This window comes from Hemicordylus capensis, chromosome 10 (assembly GCF_027244095.1).
Source record: "Hemicordylus capensis ecotype Gifberg chromosome 10, rHemCap1.1.pri, whole genome shotgun sequence".
Lineage (NCBI taxonomy): Eukaryota > Metazoa > Chordata > Lepidosauria > Squamata > Cordylidae > Hemicordylus > Hemicordylus capensis.
Genome location: NC_069666.1, coordinates 16,597,962 through 16,623,202, shown reverse-complemented (window position 1 = coordinate 16,623,202; position 25,241 = coordinate 16,597,962). Strand labels below are relative to the sequence as shown.

The 25,241-nt window shown below is 49.6% G+C and overlaps 2 protein-coding genes across 22 annotated transcripts in view; one reads left to right on the top strand and one right to left on the bottom strand.

Moving 5' to 3' along the window:
* The window catches only part of CELF6 (CUGBP Elav-like family member 6), a 243,916-nt gene extending 227,329 nt beyond the window's left edge, over nucleotides 1-16,587 (top strand). For all 17 annotated transcript variants that reach the window (XR_008311402.1, XR_008311403.1, XM_053272152.1 and 14 more), the window contains one exon: nucleotides 2,489-16,587. The gene's annotated coding sequence lies outside the window, so the exon portion shown is untranslated. The remainder of the gene's footprint in view (nucleotides 1-2,488) is intronic.
* A 6,211-nt stretch (nucleotides 16,588-22,798) lies between these two features.
* Nucleotides 22,799-25,241, bottom strand: part of PARP6 (poly(ADP-ribose) polymerase family member 6) — a 64,412-nt gene continuing 61,969 nt past the window's right edge. For 4 of the 5 annotated variants that reach the window (XM_053272883.1, XM_053272881.1, XM_053272884.1 and 1 more), the window contains exons 22-23: nucleotides 24,557-24,641; nucleotides 22,799-23,357 (exon numbers count right to left, since the gene is read on the bottom strand). In XM_053272883.1, the coding sequence (XP_053128858.1) occupies nucleotides 23,255-23,357; nucleotides 24,557-24,641 (188 nt within the window). In that variant the 3' untranslated portion in view covers nucleotides 22,799-23,254. Of the gene's footprint in view, nucleotides 23,358-24,556; nucleotides 24,642-25,241 lie in introns of those variants that run through there. The other variant, XR_008311502.1, reaches the window with a different exon arrangement.

Sequence of the window (25,241 nt, the reverse complement as noted above, 5' to 3'; positions counted from 1 at the left end):
ATGCACAAACAAACCCTATTAGGCTGCCCTACTGGGCGGAAATAGGGCTCTCCCTCCACCACCACCCTGTTATACTGATTGGTATTTTACCAGTAAACCAATATGAATCACAGTATGCTAATGAAAACTCCTTACCCAACACAGATTCTGGCTGACACGTAGGGGTGATTCTCATGACCAACAAATTTTTTGTTGGTCGTAAGAGCCACCGGGCTCGCAGCCAAGTCCGGTGGTTCTCAAGCGGATAACCCGCTCGAGAACCCCTGCTAAAAAGCAGGTTTGCGGAGCGAGCGCCGCGCCTACTCATGAGTAGACCCCCGACCTGGAGGCGAAAAACCGCCTCCCGGCTCGGGGGTCTCCCCAGTATGCCCTGTGCGCTCGCACAGGGCATACTGGGGATTGTGGTGGCCACACGGCCCCCGCTCCCCCCACCGGCTCCATCACGGAGCCGGCCATCGTGTGGGCGGCCGATCTGGCCCCCCAGGGCTCCCTGCTCGCTCGTGAGCGGGGAGAACAGGCTTAGCCCGCTCTTCCCGCTCACCGGTAAAAACCGGGTCTCACTGATCGTGAGACCCGGTCCAAACTCTTTATCCTTATCCTGGCAATGGACACATCCCAAGGTGCTGTGGACTCCTAGTTGTCTGCCAACTATCAAAGGCCATTCATGGGTCTGTGTGTTTTCTATAGAACCCTGAAGTCCGATGATCAAAGATAATATTCCCATTCAGACATTAGGCTGTGTATACATACAAGTGTACATGTACATTTGTGTGTGTGTGAATGAAGAGTTCATTTTAAAAGTGAACCTGGGTACAGACCACCCTCAAATGCAGGATGAAGATGTGTACTGCTGTACATGTATTGCATAGTGCGCACACTTCTGTACATGTGTACCTCATACACAGAGTGTATGTGCATTGAACACAATGTCTGAACCGGGCTAATAACTCCCGTCCTATTGATTATGTGGTTGTATAGAACAATAAAAAAGAAGTGCGTTGGGATGCCCTGTTCTCACCCACATGAGAACACCACCATCGGTGGTGACATCTATCCCGATTGCTGCTAGTCCAAGCAACTAGCAGTGATCAGGTCAGATGATCAGTGATCAGCATAGTGGGGACAGTGACCATAGCGTCAACCCCCTGCCACTACTAGATGCCATCGTCTGCAGAATCCCCTTTGCTCACATCCAGTTTGGCTCTGGATTAAAGTTGGGTCCAATTTCCTGTTGCATCAGGAGCTAGGAATTGCAAATGAATTAAAAACCAGCCAACAAAAAAACAACCAACTTCACCTTCCTACCCTTGCTCTATTTACAAGAGGAAGCATCTTTTGTCCACAATACTATTATCATTCAGCTCCCAGGATGACAAACGTTGGGGTTATCAGGGAAGCAGCCCTGGAGAATGGTCAAGGAAGAATGTACAAGATTACTGATTCTCTTTGTGCTGAGACTCCTTTCCTTGGAGAAGTAAATATTTAGGGCCGTGCGAACAAGCTGGTGAAATCTACAGAAGCCAAAATGAGGCTGAACAGGACTGCCTGACACCTGGGCACTGAACAGATTCTTCTCCCATCACGAGAGCCAGCATATATCAGATTCAATAGTTCTTTGAAATGATATTTCTCAATTGGCCAGATTGCCCAATTTTGGCTTATTTTGATGTAGATCTCGTTTTGGTTTTGACACATGAAATACTTATCCCTAACAGCAGGACTGGAATGTGGTACCTTAGCAGACAGAAACATTTATTAGCGGGGGGTGGGGGGAGGGAGGCATTATTGATGTGACGTGGCAGAAAGGTGTCTAAAGCATCCTTTATGCAGGGCCTGTCCTCTCTGTGTGTACTTTTCTGGTGCTATTCCCAGGGCTGTGTGTATTCCCACATTCTGCCCAACTGCAGGAAATAATGCATGGTCGGGCATCAGATTCAGCCTCCCGAGAATCTCCGCTTTCGTGATTGAAACAAAAACTAAAAGACAAGTTTCTAGTCCTTATTGGCTACCAAGCGAAGTCCAAAAGTGCACTTGGAAAGTTGGATAAAATCTCAAAAGCAGTAGGACTGCAATCAATCTTTGGGGGGCATTGTTCATTGCATACCCTTTCCTGGTGACCAGCAGAATCAGTTACGCAAGTGCAGTAAATCTATGCGAATACATGCTATTGGCATAATTTCACAAACTGCAGAATTCCACTTTTTTGGGTGCAGATTGCAGAAGGTAGACGTTATTTATTTCTGGAACCCAGAGAAGACACAGCCCTGGTTTTATGGTCCATTGTCTTTACACCATCGCTCCTGGACACCATGGGCAGGATCCAGACTTAGTCCTAAGTCCTTTTGAAATGAATGGGACTTGTTAGTCATGACTAACTTATCCTGTTTGTTTCAATGGGGCTCAGTTGTGACTGAGGCAGCGTGAATCTGCCCGGTGCCTCCATCCAGGCCGCTCCAGCCATTTTTATCATACCTTTTCTGTCTTGCAGATTGAATGCCATGCGGCATACGAAGAGTATTCCCCTTGTCCCAAGTGCAGTATCCAGACTTGTAACTCTCTTTCTTTGCAACATATCATGGAGGTGGAGGCGGCAGCGGCGAAAGCGGAGGAGAGATGCGAATGAAAAAGAGAGCCAGTTTGGTTGTACCTTTCTTTTCTTTCTTTCTTTCTTTCTTTTTTTGATTTCCAAAACGAGTTGGGTTTTGTCTCTTTAAGGCGTGAGAAAGCAAAGAAGCTGTTGTGGTGACCGTGTTGGACAAGAGGGGGAAAAGAGGCATGGATCTTTGCTGACTCAAAACTCCATGACAGGAAGAGGCCTCTGGAGAAGACCTTTTTTTTCCAGCCCCTCGCCACCAGAGGGGTGAGATGGTGTGAGAGGGAAGGTCGCGGGCGCTCGGCCTGCTGGTGTGACCTGCCTCTCTCGAGCACTTGTCCGATGCGAGAGACTTCGTATGAGGGAGGCCAAGCAGATCTAAACCAAAGCCGGTGGGTTTGGACCAGGCCGATACGTCACACCTGGGAAATGCTTTGTTTTTAAAGGGGAAAGCGGAAAAAACCAAGGGATTTTTTCCCCCACCTCTGTTTGGGAAAAGAAAATCAAATGCTAAGAAGATGTTGAACTTAACAGAAGATATATATATATAAATAGGTCTATATATCTATATCCCATGGATTGGGGGTGGGGGTTTCTTCTCCACTTTGTCCACCAGTTCAGGGAGATTGGATTAACTTCTTTCAAAGTCATATCATTCCTTAGAGTTTAGGGACCAAAGGACTATTGCTTTTTTAATATATATATAAATTAATTAATTTAAAAAACAAAACAAATGAAAAAAAAGAAACTCAAAGAGGTTTAAAAAAAAAAAAAGCTTCATGTCAAAGCTCCAAGTGTTTCCAAGAGAAGCAAGTGCAAGTGCGCAAGCAAGCAGATGTGGCTTTGTGCGCCAGTGTGGCATGTACCCATGGCCTCGGGACCGCATCGGACGCTGGAGGGGGCCGAGGGAGCGGAGAAGCTGGCAGGAAGGGCCATTTGGGCGGGCTTCGCGGTCACTGTGGCTCTCTCCTCCTCTTTCCAGGTAGAACCTTGGCTTTCAGAAAATGGGTGGGTGGGAAATGTCATTGCAGCCCCTGACCTGCTCCTCCCATGCTTCAGAAGGAAACATCAGCCAGTGTGAGAAGAGACACAGGGCCATCATTTTCATCCCTGTACGGAGTCAATCCAAATTACTAGCTTCTTCTGTACCAGGACCGGAAAATGGTGGCATCCGTATCTCAACAGTGGCTGGGGCTCTCCATCATTTTCAGTGAGTGGGTGCAGCATCACGAGGAACCTACTTGCAGTCTTGGTCACCCAGTCGGGTTACAATCTCAGTTACCCAGTTGTCTGTGACGGTGTGAACCCGCTCTATGTCGGGAGCTACCATGTTCCTTCGGGGCAGGAAACCTAGATGGGGAACCCAGAATTGAACTTGGGTTTCCACCCCAGTAATGCTCTGCCATAGCTTTGCCCTGCTTTTGGGCCCCTGCTTTTTATGAACTCTGGTATTCTGGGGGCCAGTCCCCTTTCACATCGGGGCCAAGGGCTGCAAAGGGGCTGATGTCGGGAAGCTTACCAGTCACAGGGAAGTGCAAGGTTGGGATGGCGCCCAGGGTCTTCCTGGGAGGTGCAGGGAGGGGGGCAAACCTCTGGTTCAATTCGGCAACTTCCAGCAAACCAAGGTCCTTGACTGTCTGCCCTGCCAACTTCAAGTTCCTGCCATATCTCATGCTGGGAGAACCATAGGTTCCCCAAATACGTGTCAATCCACCCAGTGAGCCCTTTCTCATGATCCGTGAGAAAGGGCTTGAAGGGGCAGGGGAGGAAACCTCGAAAAGCTCACTCCCCGCAGATGATCTCCGTCACTTTGCTTGGTGGGTCGATCACCCGCCCAGATTATTGCCGGCTTCTGCCGGCAGCTGGGAGGTTTCGGGAAGCTTCCGGACCTGCCCGTAAGGCACTGAGCAGGGGTTATTATGGGGATTCCCCCAACGCCGGCCGAGAGCCCCACATTCTCCCTGGTGGACAACTTTTAAAAATGGGCTTGCTCCCTAACCTCATTTTAAAGGCAGGTTAGGAGGCAGGTTTGCGTCTTGGACCCACATGGCGCCCAGCGGTTCTGCCGCTCAGCCCAGAGCGGGCTTCTCTTTCTTAGCCCGGCTTTGGCTGAGTGTCAGAACGGCCTCAGTGTCTCCTACCGCTCCCCTTCCAATCTGCTTGGACACCCCAAGAGCGATGTCAAAAAGCTAGATACCGAGTTGAAGTCTGCTTCTCCATCTGTCCCCTGGAAGGGCAAATTTGAAAAATGGCTTCATCCAGCAGATTGGCTACAGAGAGCTTTATTCCATTTCCATCCTACCCTCCCTTACCAGAGTTCAAGGCGACACAGCTGATTCTCCCCGACACCTTCATCCTCACAACAACCCTGTGAGGTAGGCTAGGCTGAGAGAGACTGGGCCAAGGCCACCCAGGAAGCTTCAGGGCTGAGTGGAGATTTGAACCTGTGTCTCCCTAGTCGAAGTCAAGCACTCTGCGGTTGCACTGCACTGGCTCTGTGGAGCTGCGTTCCTGCAGGCCCCCCTCATCCATTTCAGCAGACGCCAAGAACCATAAACTTTCTCCTCCAGCTTGTCCCTTTACCCCTGATACGATCTGGAACGGGATCCTGTTGTGCCTCAGCTTTGCAAGCACTAGCCCAGGGCTTCTCAGCCAGATGTTTTTGGATTACAACTCCCATGATCCCCTTTGACTGCTGTGGCTAGGGAGGATGGGAGTTGTACTCCCATCAGCAACTTCTGGGAGGCTGAGCTTGAGAAGCCCTGAACTAGCCAGTGTTGGGGCAGTACCTGTTAGGGGCAGAAGGAGAGCTCAGTCTTGTCTTCACAGACTGGTAGCGACTTCTCCAAGGTTGCAGGCAGGAATCTCTCTCAGCCCTGTATTGGAGATGCTGCCAGGGAGGGAACTTGGAACCTTCTGCTCTTCCCAAAGCGGCTCCATCCCCTGAGAGGAATATCTTCCATTGCTCACACTTCTAGTCTCCCATTCATCTGCAACCAGGGTGGCCCCTGCTTAGCTAAGGGGACAAGTCATGCTGGCTCCCACCAGACCAGCTCTCCCCTTGGTCCATCTAGCACACTACACTGACTGGCATCAGCTCTCCAAGATTTCAGGCAGAGTCTTTCCCGACCTGGAGATGCTGCCAGGGATTGAACCTGGGTCTTTCTGCATGCAAGCAGATTCTCTGCCTCTGAGCTGTGCCACTGAGATGTCCCTAGTAGATACCATGTGTTATTAGGCAATTGAGCCACAAGAGCTCAATAGAGGAGAAAGTCTAAGCATGATGCTTGTGGGACCCATGACTCTTCCGCCCCCTTTTGCTTTGCCTTTCTAATGCCAGACACCATAAGCCTAAGGGTGAAGACTGCCCATCGTATTTGATGCAAAGACAAGAAAAAAGCACATTTCTCATTTCTTCCAAAGAGGAAATCTTTTGTGCCCAACCCCATCCCTCTTCACATGCTCCCTTTTCCCTGTTGAGCGGAACATTTGGGCCAGAGAGCCCTGGAGTCTTTTTAAGTATTTGCAGAGAGAGAGAGAGAGATTGTAAGGCAGGAGTGACCATCACAAGGGCTTGGCTGCAGGCAGAATCGGAGCAGAACGTGGGGCCCACAAGCTCAGATCACATCAGGCTGTTCTGCCAGGCCGCAGCCCCTGCCATATATGAAGAACCGCTCCCGTTGTGAGATCCGTTCCCTGTGTTTGATTCCCCAGAAGACCTGTGCCTTCAGTCTGGCTTCTCCGTAAAAGCACATGCGGAGCAGAGTTCCCTCTAACGGCGATTCCCAGATGTCGTTGACTACAACTCCCAGAATTCCCACACAAAAGCCATTATAGCCGGGGATTCTGGGAGTTGTAGTCAGCAACATCTGGGAATCCCTGTTAGAGGGAACACCGACATGGAGTGTTCCTTGTGTAGACAAAGGGCTCCCACTCACCTCTTGGATTGAACCCGGAACCAAGGAGTCAGTGGGAGCTGCAGGATTATTTTGCCCTTAACAACACACACACACACACACACACACCCCTTTTGAGTAGTCTTTTTGTCTGGATAACAGTGAAGCACCATAAGACCGTAAAAGCAGCCCTGCTGGATCAGGCCCAAGGAAGCCCATCTAGTCCAGCATCCTGTTTCACACAGTGGCTCAGCAGACGCCTCTGGGGTGCCCACAGGCAAGAGGCGAGGGCTACCTTGATACTGCCACAAAAATTAAGACCACTAGCCTTTCAAGCAATGGTCATAATAATAATGGCAACAGATTGATAATTGGTTTAAATGTTATTATCCCAAAGCAGAAGACAATGGGCAGACAGCCTGACTGAACGCTTGCACAAATTTGCACTGATGCAAGAAGGTTGCACAGTCATGCAAAGCTGTGCTCCATGATGTTGCACAACAGCCATAGAAATAGGCCCTTCCATACTGCTATAAGTAAAGTAAAGTATGCCTTCAAGTCGGTGTTGACTCCTGGCGCCCACAGAGCCCTGCGGTTGTCTTGGGTAGAATACAGGAGGGGTTTACCATTGCCTCCTCCCATGCAGTATGAAATGATACCTTTCAGCATCTTCCTATATCGCTGCTGCCTGAGATAGTACCAGCGGGGATTTGAACCGGCAACCTTCTGCTTGTTAGTCAAGCATTTCCCCACTGTGCCATTAGGTGGTTCCCATACTGCAATACACTGTATATATATTATTTTTAAAAAAACAACAACAACACCAATGTTAAGTTATAATGTATATTGACATTACATCAAGCAGGTGGGGGGAAGGATGAAGTGTGGTGTTCCAAAATGTAACAAATATAATCAATTTTCCCTAAATTCATCTACTTCTTTTTCATCCTGTTAAGGACTGTTAGTTTTCCAAATTTTCAAATACCAATCTGACAGTGGGGGGAAGAGCAACTTTTTTCCATAACTCGATATGTAAATTTTAAGAGATTTTAGAATTTTACCACTCAGATGTTGCTTCAGAGTTTGCAGAGGTATGGGCCATAATATGCAGTTTAGAAGGCCTCCCCCAACTTACCTTGATTTCACAGGAAAGGAGAGCCGGTCTTGTGGTAGCAAGCATGGCTTGTCCCTTTAGCTAAGCAGGGTCTGCCCTGGTTGCACACGAAGTGTGAGCACTGCAAGATATTCCCCTTTGGAGATGGAGCTGCTCTAAGAAGAGCAGAAGGTTCCAAGTTCCCTCCCTGGCAGCATCTCCAAGAGAGAGCTGAGAGAGATTCCTGCCTGCAGCCTTGGAGAAGCCGCTGCCAGTCTGCGTAGACAATACTGAGCTAGATGGACCAACCGTCTGACTCGGTATATGGCAGCTCCCTATGTAAAAACACCTGTGTTTGCAGCCAGTGAAGAAAGAAGGCAGCAAAAGCAAGCTGCAATTTCCCCACAGTTCCTAGGACAGCATGTGAAGGTAAGGGAGCCTCTCCCAATTGCCTGAGCAATTGGGTCAACACATCCTTACCTTCCAGTTGTTCAAGAGCTGGGAGCTGTCCACAGTGCTGAAAGATGGGCAAAATCCAGCCTTTTAAACCCAAATTAACAGAAAGGCTATACAAAGTTGGAGCTGATGTTTCAGCCCAGCCATTTTTTAAAAATAAGTGATGAGTCCGTTTCTTCTGTAGCATTCCTTTATTGTTTCCAAATTTCACAATATTGTCGTTCAGTTCTTCCTGAATTCCAGTTTAACTAAGAGACTTTCTAAAATTCTAGAATTGGTGTATGCACAATTTCACCTCATTTTATTTATTATTATTTATTTATCATATTTCTATTCTGCCTGATATAGACCTCTCTAGGCAGTGTATAAAGTTAAAACATAATAAATGTAAAATCAGTATAAAAGAGTTAAAATTTATAAAACAGATAAAAAAATCTCAGTGAACAAAAACATTAAAGAAGATTTAAATCTCAGTTAAAGGCTGGGAAATACAGATACGTCTTAAGGGTCTTCCCAAGAGAAAGTCGAGAGGGAGATGCTCTTATTTTAACAGGGAGTGTGTTCCAGAGTGCATCTTCCCCTTGCACATCTTCCATGTGCATCTTCCTCTCTCCCTTATACTGAGTCAAACCATTGGTCCATCTAGCTCAGGATTATGGACACTGCCTGGCAATGGTTCTCTAAGGTTTCAAACAGGAGTCTTTCCCAGCCCTACCTGGAGATGCTGCCAAGGAGTGAACCTGGGAGATTCTTCATACAAAGCTCTACCAAAGTCCAGGACCTCAAACAGCCCCTGGGCCCCCCCAAATAATCTTCAGTCTGTCCTGGGTGTTATGTTCGCCCGGTGGAGCATGGTGATGCATCATTTGCAGAGGAGGGGGCCTCCAAAGGCCTTTAGGTCCAGACTCCAAAATTACCTAGGTCCACCTCTGCTTGCTTCCACATACTCACTTCCACCCAGCTTTTCCTCCTACCTTGCTTCCACACAACCAGAAATTGGGAGCACACACAACTCCCAAACCCAATTAACCCTGTTTTTAATTGTGTGAATGCATTTAAACTAGTTTTGATATGCCACTGCCTTGTGGCATACTTGGGGGGTTAGGGGAGCTTTAGCCCTCCCCTGCCATGGTCCCGGTCTGGGTCAGATCCCACCCACCGACCCCACCCCCACATACATATACTACTACTGCTATGAATATTTATATACCAAAGTTCTCAAAGCAGAAAAAGAAATAATAAATAAGATCCATCCACCCCCCGCCGTCCCCAAAAGGCTCACAGTCCAAAATGAAGCATAAGGCAGATACCAGCAACAGCCACTGGAGGGATGCTGTGCCGAGGTTGGATAGGGCCAGTTGCTCTCCCCCTGCTAAATGGAAGAGAAATCGCCAGTTTAAAAGATGTCTCTGCTCAGTTCGTAGGAGTACGATCTTCCCTGGGGAGAAAAGCTTTCATTGGCTCCAGCCAGGGCAAATCACATGCATGGTGAGGCATGATCCACATCGAGACCCTGGTGGGAACATCAGGTTAAAACCTCTTGCCGGTCACAATTTGAATTGGGCATGTGCTATTTGCACACAAAGAGCAAGCACGCCAGAGTCAGTGGCTTGACCGATGTCCCGACTTCTTTGATCTTTTCTTCCGAGAAGCTGATGGAGAGGAGGAGGTCAGGGGTTGTGGTGGGGATGGGGCGGGGGGCAAGATTAAGAAAGTGCCAAATAGAAGGAAAGGAAGTCAAGGCGCATGAAGGACCTGGAGTTGTTGCGTCGCCCTTCATGGTTCACATTCCCTGATGCGGTCGCTTGGCCTCTGGATTTCTTTCCTTTTCCTCCTTTCTTTCCTTTTCCCCTTTTTTGTGCTTCATTGTTAACATTTCCTAGTGATTTAGAACAGAATGCTTTTTGTAGAGCGGTTAGCGTTTAAACATAGGAGAGCCCTCCATTTGAAACAAAGGAAACCTAAAAACAAGACAACAACAACAAAAAAGACAATCGACTTGAGTGACCTTGTGAAAGTGACTTTTTTTAATATAACAAAAAAGCAAAACAAAATGGGGAGGGGGGATCACATGACACTGAGAGACCCAAATTGGGGTGGGTGGGGCGGTGGGGTACTGAGACATGATTGCAGAGTTATGGGCGGCTGTGTGAAATGGGTGGGAGTGGGAGATGGGGAAGAGTTGGGACAGGGTCTGGCTGGCTCCACTGGGTGATGATGGGAAGGAAATGCATGGACTGGAAAGGGCTGGCCCCCTCTGGGATAACTGGTCTGCGGAGTCCAGGGACCCATTTCCACACGGTCAAAACCAGAGCGGCATTGGCTGTGTTTCCCCAGGCATTCTCTGGAAAGCTGAAAAGTGGGATATGTGTCTTAAGAATGGGGTAGGGGTTGTGTTGAGATCCTAGCTATTATTAGTTCTAAGAACTATCTCTATAAAGGCCCTGACCTACCAGGAGACCCACCACACACACACACACACACACACACACAAAACTGCCTTTTAAAGTGGTGCAGCCCATTCGACCATTCGATTTCTATCCCGCCCTTCCAAAAATGGCTCAGGGCAGTTTACACAGAGAAATAATAAATAAATAAGATGGCTCCCTGTCTCCAAAGGGCTCACAATCTAAAAAGAAACATAAGGAAGACACCAGCAACAGTCACTGGAGGTCCTGTGCTGGGGGTGGATAGGGCCAGTTACTCTCCCCCTGCTAAATAAAGAGAATCACCACGATAAAAGGTGCCTCTTGCCCAGTTTGCAGGGGATAGAGTATCTCCTGCCAGTTAGAATATTTATGCATTTTAAAAAAAATTAATTATCTAATTTCATATGGGAGAGCAACTTTCTTTGGGCACAGGGGCTCAAACACTGAAACTATTCTGATATATTCAGCAATGGGTGGTCTGCATTTTGAAATAGCCCTGCTCCAGTAGGCTGTGGCTATTATATGCTTGCATATATTTGGAAGGAATATGCAAATGAACCCACCCACCCCTTCCCCGCCCATTCTGTCTGGGAGGGGTGGCATCCACCCTTTCCATTTCCAAAGAGCCAGGTCATTTGCTGTGGGGGGAAATCCATTTTTCCAAGGATTTTCTCCCAAATCATGATGCTTTCGGAGTGGTGGCATCTCTGAGTGCTTGCTAAATTGGGCCTGAATACATACAAATAGGACAAATATGTATATACTGCTTTTCAACATAATGTTCCCAAAGCAGTTTACATAGATATCCATACATAAATAATATGGTTCCTTGTCCCCAAAGGGCTCACAATCTAAAAAAGAAACATAAGACAGTAGCCACCGCCACTGGAGGGATGCTGTGCTGGGGATGGATAGGGCCAGTGGCTCTCCCCGTGCTCAATAAAGAGAATCACCACTTTGAAAAGGGGCCTCTTTGCTCTGATAGCTTCATACAGTCTGTGCGAACAAGGGAGGCAGGGAGGCGGGCAGTCTGCAGCACTGACCCCATTGGGTGGACCCACCCCCCCTGGCCTCGACCTCATTGGACGGCCTGTGTTGACTGCATACAGTCGCCCAATCGTATCTCCACCCCCAGTTCCAGGAGCATTAGTAACTCCCCACCTTGCTCAAATCGAAGCAGTCCCTTCCTGCCTATTCCACTTCCCAATACCCCTTTCATAGCAGTGGGAATTCTCTGTGTCTGTGATCAGGGAAGGTGGCCGTATATCAACTCAGAGCTGGTTCTTCCTTTAAAGCAGGATGTCAGTTTCAAGTGGGACAAAGGGCCAGGTTCTCCGCTCGGCTGTCGTCTAGTGGGGGTTATACCCATCACAAAGAAGAGAGTGCCTTGGAGCACGTGCAGAGAAACCTGCTCTTGCTAGCACTGGCTACTGTTATGGCACATGTGCTGGACAAGTGGCTATGAGTCTCTTTGCCTTTGTGTACGTGGAAAGAAACAGGCCTTCACTGTCGTTTTCGGCCATAGATGGCGCAAGGGTCAGAGAGATCTTTTTTTTTTTAAAAAAAAAATCTTCCAAGAACTCTGTTTGGTGTTGCTGTTTGGGCATACGAATATGAATACGATGAATATTTACATACGGCTTCTCAACCAAAGTTCCCCAAGTGGTCTACATCGATATTAATTAATTAATTAAATGGCTCCCTGTCCCCAAAGAGCTCACAATCTTTTTTAAAACAAAAAACAAAAAAAACCCACCAAAAAAACATAAGATAGACACCAGCAACCGTCACTGGAGGGATGCTGTGCTGGGGACGGATAGGGCCAGTTGCTCTCCCCCTGCTAAATAAAGAGACGCACCCCTTTTAAAGGGTGCCTCTTTGCTCAGTTAGCAGAGAATTCTACCCAGCAGCAGTGGCAAGTATCAGAAGAGAGCTGTTGAGCATTTGAGGTTCGCTTCTGAGGCGCCACGTCCCTGCAGGAACAGCCATTGGTTCTAAAGAAGTATTTGCAAAGAGATCTCCTAATCCTTCGCCACCATCACTAAAATGGTGGTGGAATTGTACAGGTGCGGGCTGGATTCCGATCAGATTCCTGAACCACTTGTCTTGGCATCCTCTGCTTTGAAGGGCCCAGGGCTGGGGGGTGTGCCATCGGATTTCTGCAGCTTATCTTTCTAGGTGAGAATCCAAACAGCCATGATCTCCCAGTCACACTGTGACAGCCTTTGCTCCTGTGTGTGTCCCCCACTTCCCCCTTTGGTTTCTGCTTCTGGTGACTGCCAGCTATGCACAGCAGCTGTATATAACAAGATCGCTTTTAAAAATGCAATTTGATGGACTGACTTTATGCACTCGGAGTTCACACATGCAAGAGATTCCGTTGGGTTTGTGTGACAAAAAGGAAGTGGGCGGGCGAGCTGTGTCCTAAAGACACCTGCTGTTTGGGCATGAAGTCCCCTGCGGTGGTGGGGACAAGGGGAAGGGTGGGGGGTTGTCTTTAAAGGAGGGGGTGGGCGATGGGCAAATGGTCGGTACCACCTGCTCATTAGATCCTTATCAGCCCAGAATAGAGTTTGGTCCATGGGGAAAGAAGAGGGCTCAACTTTATTAAACAGCTCTTCTTGAAAAACAGTCCCTAGACATAGACAATCCCCTCTGAAGAGAGAGTCTGGAGATGACAGGCGCTGCGATCCCTGCCGGATGGGTTTTCCGCCTGCACTGCTTAGCTATGGAAGACAGGGGTTCCCACCCTTGAGTCTTCAGGCAGTGTTGGACTACAACTCCCATCGGCCCCAGCCACAGTGGCCCTTGACCAGTGTGACTGGGGATGATGGGAGTTGTAGTGTTGAACTACAGGGGACGCAGGTTGAGAAGTTCTGGTTAAGAGACTATGACGTCTTGGCCTTTAGTTAAACAGCTAGTTAAGAGAAGGTGTTGGGGCATTTCCTGCATGTGCATCAGCCCTGACCTCACCCTAACCATCTCATCGCTACCTTCAACTCCCACAGAGCACAAAGCAGTGACTGCCGTTTCGAAGGGCTACCTTTTTGCTGCCATCATATTTTGCTACCTTTGGAGAGAGGCTTGGGGTGGACACTGTAGGAGGGTTCTTATTGCAAAGCTACCTCTGACCTCAAGGCTGATCTGCCCCTCCCTTCTCACTCACATGACCCTGAGCCTCACTCCATGCTTGCCATGTGCTGCCTCCCGGAAGCAGAAATTGCCATGAGGTTTCCAAGACGAAGCCTTGGGAGTGTCTGTTCTTCAGCTCATGTGATCGCTCATCTGTCACTGCTGCTCCTCCTCCCAGCACGAGGCTGGGATGTCCATAATGGGGGTGATGCTGATGCCCATGATTGTGGTGTGAGACCATTTAAATCTGTGCACACCTAAGCAATGGTTCTTGAAGGTGTGGAGGAATCAGCCTGCAATGCCAGGGCTTGCTGGAGTCAGAGATGGGCACAGTAGGGATGTGCAAATTTCAATCGATTCAAATCTGGGTGGTTCAAATTTGAATCAAATCACCCCTTCAAAGGGTAATTGGCAACAAATCTTTGAAATTCAATTCTAATTTGATTCAAGAGCCATGTGGCAGCTTTTAAAAAACTATTCAGGCCCCCTGATTGGGTTTAAAAAAGATGCAAACATTGTCAAATCAATTTGAATTTGATTCAAATTCAAATTGAATTTTTGGATCCGATTCAAATTTGACTTGAATCTGAAATGAATTTTCGGAATTTGATTTGTATTCTAAACAAGTCAAAAAATTCATTTCATGCACATCTCTACCTAGCAGTTGTGTCAAAAACCAACCCTGGGTGTCGGAATTTGAGTATTGGGTGTCCTGTGCTTTGCTCTGTGCCTGCTGCCTGGTTGAAGACGAGGGTGCTGTGGGCATGAAGAAGAGTGCCTTCCCTTTACTGGTCACTTCCTACAGCCACCTCTCCCACGTCAGGGATTGTAGGAGTTGATCTTCCAAGTCAGAGAATGCATCTCTCCAGTTAATCTTTTTCACCCCTTAGGGCCAGGTTTCTCAACCTTGGGTCCCCAGATGTCCACCAATTTGTTCTTCAGGCATTAGTCCCTAATGCAGTTTGGTTTCCCAGATGTTGGACTGCAACTCCCATCATCCAGGTCATTGGGGCCGGGGATAATGGGAGTCGTCGTCCAACATCTGGAGAACCAAACTGCATTAGATACTAATGCCAAATACCAAACTGGGGGACCTTTGCATTAAGTACTAGTGGGAATCTGGTTGCCATTTCCTGGTGCAGAGACTACCTATTTGTGTGTGTGTGTGTGTGAGTGTGTGTGTGTTGCATTCTAGGGGCATACAAACCAATGGTACCAGTGTGGGGCTTTTTGCCCGGCTTGCCAGTCTTCTTTTATGGCTACTGTAATATGCAGGGCAACAGATCAGCTCTTTAACAGACTGTTAAATCTGTGTGCACCTACAGAAATGGTTCTTGAAGATTGGAGAGGGGACCATCTGGCTATCCTCCCACCAACGAGTGAGAAAGATGACAACTGAGCAATGCCTTTTTCATTCTACAGCTCTTAACGGAACAGTAGCACCCATAGATGACTAGGGTTGATTCCTAAGGTGACAGAGGGCGATCTCTTGGTTGATCTCTAAGCGGATCCATTTGCCATTCTAAACCTCTCGCCCTTGCCTCCAGTCTCTGCATAGGTGATGAGCATAGACTGCTCACGACACCCCCAGAAATGGAATCACTCATGAGGCTTCTTGCTCCTAACCCCACAGGGCTGGTATTGACCTCCCTTCTGAAGCATTTGCAAAGCATGTCCTCAGTCTTTCAAGATTGCCCCACCAGGGAAGGTATGCAGGGTACATGAAGGCCACACGTCGGAAGAGAGCAAGGAGGGAAGGGTGCCTCTTCCAGACCGTAGGTGTTTGAGTTGGGCCCTAGAGACGCTAAAGCAAACCCCAATGCAGCCCCCTGTAGAAGGCACAAGAGCTGAAGGAGAGCTTATGCCAACATTTCATGCACACGTCATGACATGAAAGCCATCGTGTCCCAAATATGTGGCGAGGTGATGTCGAAAGATGTGCTTGAGGAAGTTACGTGGGAAATTCCACCCAACAGCCTAAGTATTTGTTTCCAGAAATAAGCTTGGGTGCACCTTAGGTCTATAGGGCAGGTGGGGGGGGGGGTTCCCTTCAGTCTCAACCATCTCATGGTCCTTTGCAGCACATGCTTTTAAAAAAACAGATGGCTCTCTTCAACCCCCACCCCCACCGCAGCCTAAAGGGGGTGACTTCAGCAGCTGTTAGCAGTCACATCTCCCAAATGCAACCCCGCCCCCAAATGTAATCTGTGCCTAGCAAAAGCAAGGAGAACCTGATCCATAGGAAGGGTATTGGGAGAGGTAAGTATGACCCAAGGAGAAGTGGAACATCTCAACAAGGATTGAGGAGGCCCCATTGTGCCCCCCATAGACAAAGCCTGTTAGCCACCTAGCCAGAAGCTGAGCCAACGAACTCCTTCATTCTAGTGAGCCCAGCTTATCAGTGGGCCTAATTGCTCATCAGAGGTGCTCTTACCCCTGGATTTAGGGGCCAAAGTCCAGGACCTCCACAGCCCCTGGGGGCCCCCAAATCCTATTTGGTCTGTGCTGGGTGGTGTGGTCTTCCGGCCAAGCATGATGATGCCTAATTTGCAGGGTAGGGAGGCCTCCAAAGGCCTTTAGGTCCAGGGTCCAAAATTACCTAGGTACACCTCAGCTGCTCATCTACAAGGTGCCCTGTAGATGTTCTGTGATGACTACTCGTGCCCAGCTGAGGTCTCGTCCATTCTTTGGGCATTCCTCTACCTTTTCCATTGAGTGGCTATTCGGAAGGGACACTTCTTCTCCACTCCCCCCCCCCAAACAAAAAACAAAACAGGGCTTTCTGTTTCTGTCATTCCAAAAGGAGCGTTTCCTCCCTGGTGGGAGCAGCGTTGGCATTCCAGTGGATTATGATTCTTTTGACTGATCCTTCTTATGATTTCTTGTAGTATAATAAAGAACAACAAATGGACATTGTTATCTCTGTAGCTCTGTAGTTAATGATATTCTGCTTAGACTGAAATAAAGCACAGTCCAGTGGGAATTTGCCATGATTGGTCACGCGTGAGTCTCTTCTTAAGAGGTCTCCCTTCCCACCCAAGGGAAGCTGCTGGGTGGAACGAGCCCATTTGAATCTTCACGCCAGCCTTTTAAAAAATTGTTACTTCTGCTGAGCAAAATAGCAACCCAGGTTGCACATAGCCGCATCCCATATCTCAAAAAAGGTGCAGAAGAGGGCAACCAAGATGAACAGGGGCCTAGAGCGCCTTCCTTACAAGGCAAGGCTACAACACCTGGGACTTTTTAGTTTAGAAAAAAAGACGACTGTGGGGAGACGTGAACTCATGCATGGTCTGAGAAAGTTGATAGAGAGAATTCTTCTCTCTCTTGCATAACACTAGAACATTCTAGTGGTCATCCCATGAAACTGATTGACTGATAAAAGGGAGTACTTTTTCACACAACACATAATTGACATATGGAATTCTCTGCCACAAGATGTGGTGACAGTCAACAGCCTGGATGGCTTTAAGGGGGTTTAGATAAATTCATGGAGGACAGGACTATCAATGACTACTAGACTGGTGACTATAGACCACCTCCAGCCTCTGAGGCAAGATGCCTCTCAATACCAGTTGCAGGGGAGCAACAGCAGGAGAGAGGGCATGCCCTCACCTCTTGCCTGTAGGCTTCCCAGAGGCATCTGGTGGGCCACTGTGTGAAGCAGGATGCTGGATTAGATGGGCCTTGGGCCTGATCCAGCAGGGCTGTCTTCTAAAAGAACAACCTAGCAAAGTTAGCAACCTTGCAAAGAGTCCACCCTGGTGAGTTTTTGGGGGGTTGAAGAACAGAAACGTAGGAAGCCATCTTCTACTCAGTACACCGACTGTTAGCAGCTCTCCAAGGTTTCAGGCAGGCGTCTTTCCCAGCCCTACCTGGAGATGCTGCCCGTGAGTGAACCTGGGACCTTCAGCATGCAAAGCAGATGCGCTTCCACTGAGTCCTCCCTTTCAGCAAGAGACAGTGGGCTTGTTCACATGACCCTAAACAGGGCCAGAGAAACACCCAGCCAGTGTCGGAGAATCATGCGTACTCCTGATCAGTAACCGTGTTAATTCAAAGCTCAAGGGAGGCGGAGAAGGAGTGAATGATCAGGTGGGAGTTGGGATCTGGGTAGGACAGGAGTGGCCACCACACATTCTGTTCCCAGCATCTTACAGGAGTGGACAGAAAGCCACCCTAGCCAGCTCCCATACAATCATGTTTTTCTCCTCTTCCTGTCCTACCCAACTCCTTCCATCCTACCCAACAACTTCTCCACCCCGTCCTACCCAATCCTCTTCCTCCCATCCTACCCAACTCCCTATCATCCTCCCCTCCTCTCCCCTTAATCTTTGCATGCACACAACTGCTGATGAGGAGCACACATGGCTCTCCTACACTGGCTGGGTGCTCCTCTTCCGACCCTGTTTAGGATTGTGGGAATGAGCCCAGTGACTGGCCTAAGATCACTCAACTAGTTTTGCAGCCAAGCGGGGATTTGGACCTGGATTTCAAATAGGAAGTGGCCTTTACTGAATCAGGCCCTTGGTCCACTTAACTCAGACAGGTCTATTTTGCTGGCAGCGGCTCTCCAGGGTTTCCAACCAGAGATGCCCGGTGCTTTCTGCATGCAAAGCAGATGCTCTGCCATTGAGCTACAGCGCCCACGCTGAATGACGCCTCAGCCCAAGGGGGCCATAGGATCCAAAACAAAGGTCCAGGTGCTGATACAGCTAGTCCTCTTGCACTTTCACTAGGACCTAATGACAGCTAATACTACCAGTCATATCTCTACCAAGAGGACCAGAAAACATGGAGGACAGAGCACATGTACCTCAAAAGGTTGTCTAGAAGAGGGGCTTTCAACAAGGGTCCAGTTCACAGTTATTAGGGTGGAGGGAGAAGTCCTGTATTCCCTCAGGTCACCCCATATCCCTTCTGGTCCTGGTTCCAGAACCTTGGAGAGCTCCCAAGAGAGCAAGTTGATTGGTGTCTCAGCCCCAACTGAGCCCTTCTTGTCTCTTGGGCCCACTGCTTGCCTCAGGCTCCAAGCTCTCTTGCACAGTGAGGATACTTAAAGGGGCAACCCTCCAGGCCTGGAACCAAGCACTTCGCCCATCTCATCTGATGTATCCCTTGCATTGACAAGCATTGAAAGGCAAGAGGTTCCTAATAGGGCACCTTGAGTGGGTCTGTCTCAGAGAAGATTCCATTAGGAGCCCATTCAAGTGCCTAATAATTGGAGGGTAGGAGATGACAGACCCAGCTAGTACTGTGCCTGAGAACCCACAGGAAGCCCTCCCGATCAGCCTGCTCAAATGTGGGCAGCCCAGATCCTGTACCTGAGTTTTTGCTGTGGTCGAGCGAAAAGAGGAGCGGCACTTCCCTTTCTCTGCAGCTCTTGGCAGCTGGCCGCCATGTTTGTCATAGAGTGCTGCATGCAGGTAGAGGGGCCAAGCATAAGAGAGCTGCTGTGAGTGCAATGCATTCTGGGATACCTCCCATGATCCTTGGAGGTCCAAGCTCCATTTCTCCATGCTGGATACTATGGCTGCCATGTTCATCTGGGTGAAAGGCCTTTATCTTTGGGGACTGAGTTTGGGTTCCTAGGTTCTCATTGCCTGGTTCATCCTACTTGCCTGGTTCATCATCACCCCTGGAGCATGATGTCTGCACAATGTTGGGGATTTTGTCTTGCGCCTATGGGGCAAGCCCTGACTGCTGCTAGTGGTCTGGGCCACAACAACTCCATAGCACAAGTATGCCCTATGAAAGCCAATGTGCCACTCGTTTTCTCCATGGTACAATCAAGGAATGGTTCAACCATGGAACGGACAAGAGCCAATAATCTGTTGCCCTAAAAGGGTGAATATCCAAGCTGGCCACATGCAAGCTCGCCCCTTGTTGGCAAGGGGCAGCTTCAGGCTTCAAGGAGCCAGCCAACCCTTCAGCCAAAGTGGCAGCTGACCTGTTATGTGCTCCCAGCATGACATGTAAAACTGCCCTGAGCCAGTTTGGGAGGGGTGGTATAAAAACAGGAAACCATGCGACTCCTTTGGTGACACAGGGAACGAAGGGGGGGGGGCAGCAAACTTGAACACCACCTTTGCCTCTGCTTGCATTATATGAAGCCTGGGTCAGTCAGTAGGCCTGCTTGAAGGGAAGCTAGAGGCACGGATGCCCTCGTCACAGCCCAGAGATGATGCTGGGACCGCAGCTCACAGGAAGTGAGTGGACGTTGGAGGCGGGAAGAGCTTGAGCCTTGCGTAGGCAGTTTTTGATCTGAGAAACCAGAAGGGATGAATCTGGTGCCTCCTTTGGGGGCCATATCCATTTTCAGATGTAAAATGTAACTTATAAGCTGGAGGCCATTGTGGCTGAGGATGATGGATGTTGTTGTGCAACAACATCCATTGAGAACCCCCATAATAAGCCATTGTGCTGTCCTAGTGACATAAAAGACACCTTGCAGACTGTTGTCAGGCTGGTTGGCAGACTTATCATTAGAACAGGCATCCCCCCACCTTGGCCCCCAAATGACACTGGACTACAAGTCCCATCATCCCCAGCCACAATGGCCTTTGAACTCACACTCTCATCATCCCCAGCCTTCAGCCATTGTGGCTAGGGATAATGGTATTGCACACCCAACAGCTTTTGTTACTGCCAAAGGGTTGTGGTGAACACAAACCTCACATCCCCAGCGAGGTGGCTAGAATGCAGGGCAAAAATACATACACATACACACACACACACACACAACATCCAGATGTGCATGACAAGGAAAAGAGGCACCTCTACTACAGCTGCCCAGATTCAACAGGGTTTTCCATCATGTGGAGGGTGTGGTTTTCAGTGATCCCCCCTCCCCACCCTCACAGCCCTCTGTGCCTTCTGAAAATACAGGTGGCCCTTAGGAATGTGCACGGAACCGGCTGGCCCGGTTTGGTTCAAGTCCAGATCGGATTCAAACCTGACTGGACCAATTCAGTTTGGCACCCCCTCGAGCCCCCCTGTCCTGGTTCGGTTCGGTTGGTGACTTTTTAAAAAACCTTTTCCCCATCGGAGAAGGCCATTGGGGCAGCGGGGGGAGGGTCTGTGGAGGTTCCCCCTCCTTCCACCAGCCTCTGTTATCATGCCAGGCCTCGCAGAGGCCATTTGCACATGAGTGGCAGCGGCCCGAAATACGGAGTCCCGAATGGGCCGACATGGGGAGGGGGAACCTCTGTGGACCCCACCACCACTGCTTCGATGACCTTCCCCAATGGGGAAGAGATTAAAAAATTGGCGGGAAGTCCACGAACCCCCAAATAGTCGGGGTGTGTTCGGTCCAGGGTCGGACCGAACGGGGTGGTTCAGTTCGAATCTGAACCATTGAAACAAACCGGTTCAACGTCAAACTGGCTCAACATCTGTCTGCACACCCCTAGTGGCCCTCACGATTCATGGGCGTTCCATTCTTGCCCATAGGCGCAAATATGGAAATCACGAATAACGAAAACTTGCCCCTATGGGAATCTAGGGGTTAGGCTCCTACACACACACCAAGGGTAAAAATGGAGTCAGGGGAGCATAAATAAGATAAATAAAGCACTCCCCCTGGCTCTCTAGGTCTCCAGCAAGGCCCCCCCAACCCCCAATTCCTCCAATTTTTACCAAAAAAAGGTCTTTTTTTTTTTTTAAAGAGCCACTAAATGGCTCTGCACTGTAAAATGACAGCCAGTAATGGCATCAGAAGTCACTTCCGAGTCATTTCCGGCCACTCAAAACCGCAAATAGGGGACATTTAGCCTATTTTATGCCACAGATTTTTAAAACGTTTCTCTAAGACCCATCTGCAGATACGTGAAACCGCATTTGTTGAAAGCAAGGAAAACGAGGGCTACCTGTATGTTCCTGGGGTGTCAGCGGACCCTCAGGGTCATATTTTCAGAAGGCAGAGGAAGCTGCAAGAGGAAGCGACGGGGGGGGGGGGGGGGACTGCGGAAAATGCCTCCATCCCATACAACAGAAAACCCTGTTGAACGGTGTGATATTAGTCTGGATGTCATCAACACCTATTTCCGCACGTCCTAGTCAAGTAGCACCAATGGAAAAGACAACAATTAGTGGTTCCACATATACACCAGAATGGGGGACCAAAAGTAGCTTTCTTTCTCTTTTTCTTCCTTCCTTTCATTTACACACACAACCCAGGAAAGACAGTGAGTAAAGGAAAGATAAAATGTTCATAATCTTGACCCAGTTTTTCAGATGTGCAGGAGGATTAGAGAGTGAATATCTGTCACACATATATACGTACCAGGAGCAGCTTGTCCTGATGAGCCCGGGGGGGCGGCCAAAGGAGGCACAGCTGCCTATCCTCCCTAGAGCTCCATTTGCTCCTCTTTCTCTACCACCCCAGCATTTATGAGAGGTGTATTGCCTGCAAGCTAGCCATTAGTCAGGTCGAGCTGCGCAGCTCACCTCGTAGCTCTACCTGACGAATGACCAGCCTGCAGGCAGCAGGGCTCTCATTAATGCTGGGGTGGGAGAGAGAGAGAGGAGCAAACGGAGCTCCCGGAAGCAGAGCAAGCTGTGCCTCCTTTGCCGCCCCACCACCCGGCTCATTAGGACAAGTCGCTCCAGGTCCTACATACAGATGTTGGCATTGTTAGCCCTGGGTTCTGGGGGCACGTGCCCCAAGTGTTTTTCTGGGTGCCCCAGATCTCCATTGCCCCCTCCCCAATGCTGGTTTGAGAACAGAGGAAGAGACAGCAGCTGGAGGTGCTTGCTGAGTTAAATGGACAGGGGGCAATGGCAGAGGAAGAGGGCAGTGAAAACAAAACCACCACCCCAAAAAATCATGTGTCAGCTTTGCAGACACACACACACACACACACGCAAACTAGATCTGAATGGGAGGGTTATGAGAGAGGCACAATAGAGAAATGGCCCCAGCTTTGCCACCTCAAAATGGAGGTGGTGGGAGTCTGACCCAGGACGTGCAGGCCCAGCATCTTCGGAGGACCTACCAGCACCCCTGCAGACATCTGCATGTGTGCATCACACACGCTTGTGCCAGTGAAGTGGCCTTCTCAAGAAAAAGGGAAAGGAGTGTGATGGTCACACAGAGAGATGTGTTGCTCTCATGTGCAACACGGACGGAAGAGTGCAGGCACAATATCAGCCTGGAGAGGTGTCCAGAGTCTGCGTGCTGGCATGTGCAACTGAGAGCTTCTTTTTTTTAAAGAGTATTTTAATAAGCTAAAACCATTTGCTCTCTCTCGCTCTCTCTCGCTCTCTCGCTCACTCTCTCTCGCAATTTTTTTTTCTTTTTTTCTTTTTTGCTTGATTTCATTGTTTAAAAGATCATCACTGTAAACGCGGGAGTGCCAAGTCAGCCATCCCAACCATCCGAGGGGCTGGTTCCAAGTCCAGCCCTCCAAGTCTCTCTCGGTACTCTACATACAGGCTGGGTGAAGCAGCCGGCACCCCTCCGGAGGGGCTGCCAGGGCCTCGGCTGCCCAGAAGTGAGGCCGGCAACCCCGTGGCCCCTGTGCGTCTTGGTCCTCATCCTGCCAGGGTGGTCCTTGCTTCTTCCGCCGCCTCTGATGCCTGGCCCCCTTCCACCCAGGCGGGGGTGGCAGGGGTCGCGCTGGCCCGTGCTGAAGGAAAGGAGTGTGCTACCCCCTCAGTTTGTATAGACCTGAGTGCCAATCACACGCATGATCTCCTTTTGGATCTTGGGGTCCTGAGTATTGATGTTGGCATCTCCGACTTGGCCATCTTCATACCTGGGGGGAAGAGGGAGGATCTTTGAGTCTAGATGCGTCCGACGGCCCTGAACAGACTGGCTGTCCTTGACTCGTGAAGTGGGCACTGCCCAAGCCTACCACGCCGCCAAGAGGAATGTGCAATGCCCACTTTCCCTCCTGACCCAAGAATTGTGCAGTGGGGTGGAGCACAGATCTCAGACCAGGACAGTCGGCAATCCAGACCTGGCATCTTCCCCTCCTGTACCACCAGTGCTTTGCCGCCTCCTCAAGCTCAGCGGAGCACTGGAGCCACTTAAGCGGGGGAAATTGTCAGCTGACCCGCACAGCCCAATCGCAGTTGACCTATGCCTATGACGTCTCTGCCTTAGAGTCAGCCCAACAGATTTGCCTCACTCTGGAAGGTTTGGAAGTCAAGTTTCTGCAGCTGACCCTTCAGCCTAGCCCTGGCTACATCCCTGCCTCTGGCCCCTCGGACTTTGACCTGCTTGTTTTGATCTGCTTGCTTGTTTGGACAGCGAGTAAGGAAAGTGGGCTGTCCAGTTGGTGTCAACTCCTGGCGACCACAGAGCCATGTGATTGTCTTGGTAGAATACAGGAGGGGTTTCCCATGGCCATCTCCTGCACAGTATGAGATGATGCCTTTCAGCATCTCCCTATATTGCTGCTGCCTGATATAGGTGCTTCCCATAGTCTGGAAAACAGACCAGCAGGGATTCGAACCGGCAACCTCTGGCTTGCTAGGCAAGTCATTTCCCATATCTTAAGACCCAGGGGTGGTCCTTCATAGGTACATGGAGAACTGCCTTGTACCAAATCACACCATTGGTTCATTGAGCTCAGCACTGTCTACACTGACTGGCAGCAGCTCTCTAGGGCTTCAGGCAGGAGTCTTTCCCAGCCCTCCCTGGAGATGCTGCTAGGACTTGAACCTGGCACCTTTTCCATGCAAAGCAAATGCTTTACGACGGAGCACGGGGAGCAGATGTGCTACCACTGAGCTAAGCTCCCATCCCCTAAAGGGAATATCTGACAGTTCACATGGAGACACCCATCCCAATGCAAATTAAGGCAGACCCTGCTTAGCAAAGGGGGCAACTCATGCTCACTACTGCAAGACCAGCTCTCCCCAGTCAGAGAGCGGCATTGGGCAACTTGCCTCAGATGTCAGCACCCAACTACCAAGATCCACCCAGCCCCAAGGCCTGAGCGTTACTCACACAAAGAAAAAGCGAGTGCAGACGTGGTCCGACACCGGGCACACCCAGATGTTGCCGTGCTTCTGAAGATCCTTCGACGTGATCACTGCAAAGGAGGAAGGGGTCAGCCATCCCAACAAGATCATTCACAAAGCAAGATGGCCCTGGGGATGCAGCTTCGGATTTACTCAAGGGAGGAGAGCCTGGCCTGTGGGAGGCAGGTCCTCCAAAAGAGCACATCTCAATGGAGAGATGTGTCTAGTGTGATGTGCCAGTACAGCTGGGATCCTCACATGACCACCCAGCAGGGATACTGGGATGCCCCACTGGACAGGCACACTTTCTCACTTCTTGCACGGTCTGCTCCCTCGCACAGATGGGCGCTGATGGCTTTTCGGCATAGTACAAACAGAGCAGTGGCAGCCAATATTCCACTGGTTTGCAAGACCGCAGCACTCGGGATCCTTGGCAGTGTTTCCTTCAAGAGGAATTCCCAGAGGTCGGCAACACCCAAAGGCCATTGCAGCTGGGGATGCTGGGAGTTGTAGTCATCAACATCTGGGGATCCCTGTTCCAAGGAGTACTGCTCCTCAGACACCTCCAAAGTCTCACTAGATGCTCCCCTGAACAGCTGAGTGAATGCTCTGACGATGCCTCCAGTTTCCAGGCTTGTGAGGCCTGCTTCAGAGGCTGCCTACAACCCAGC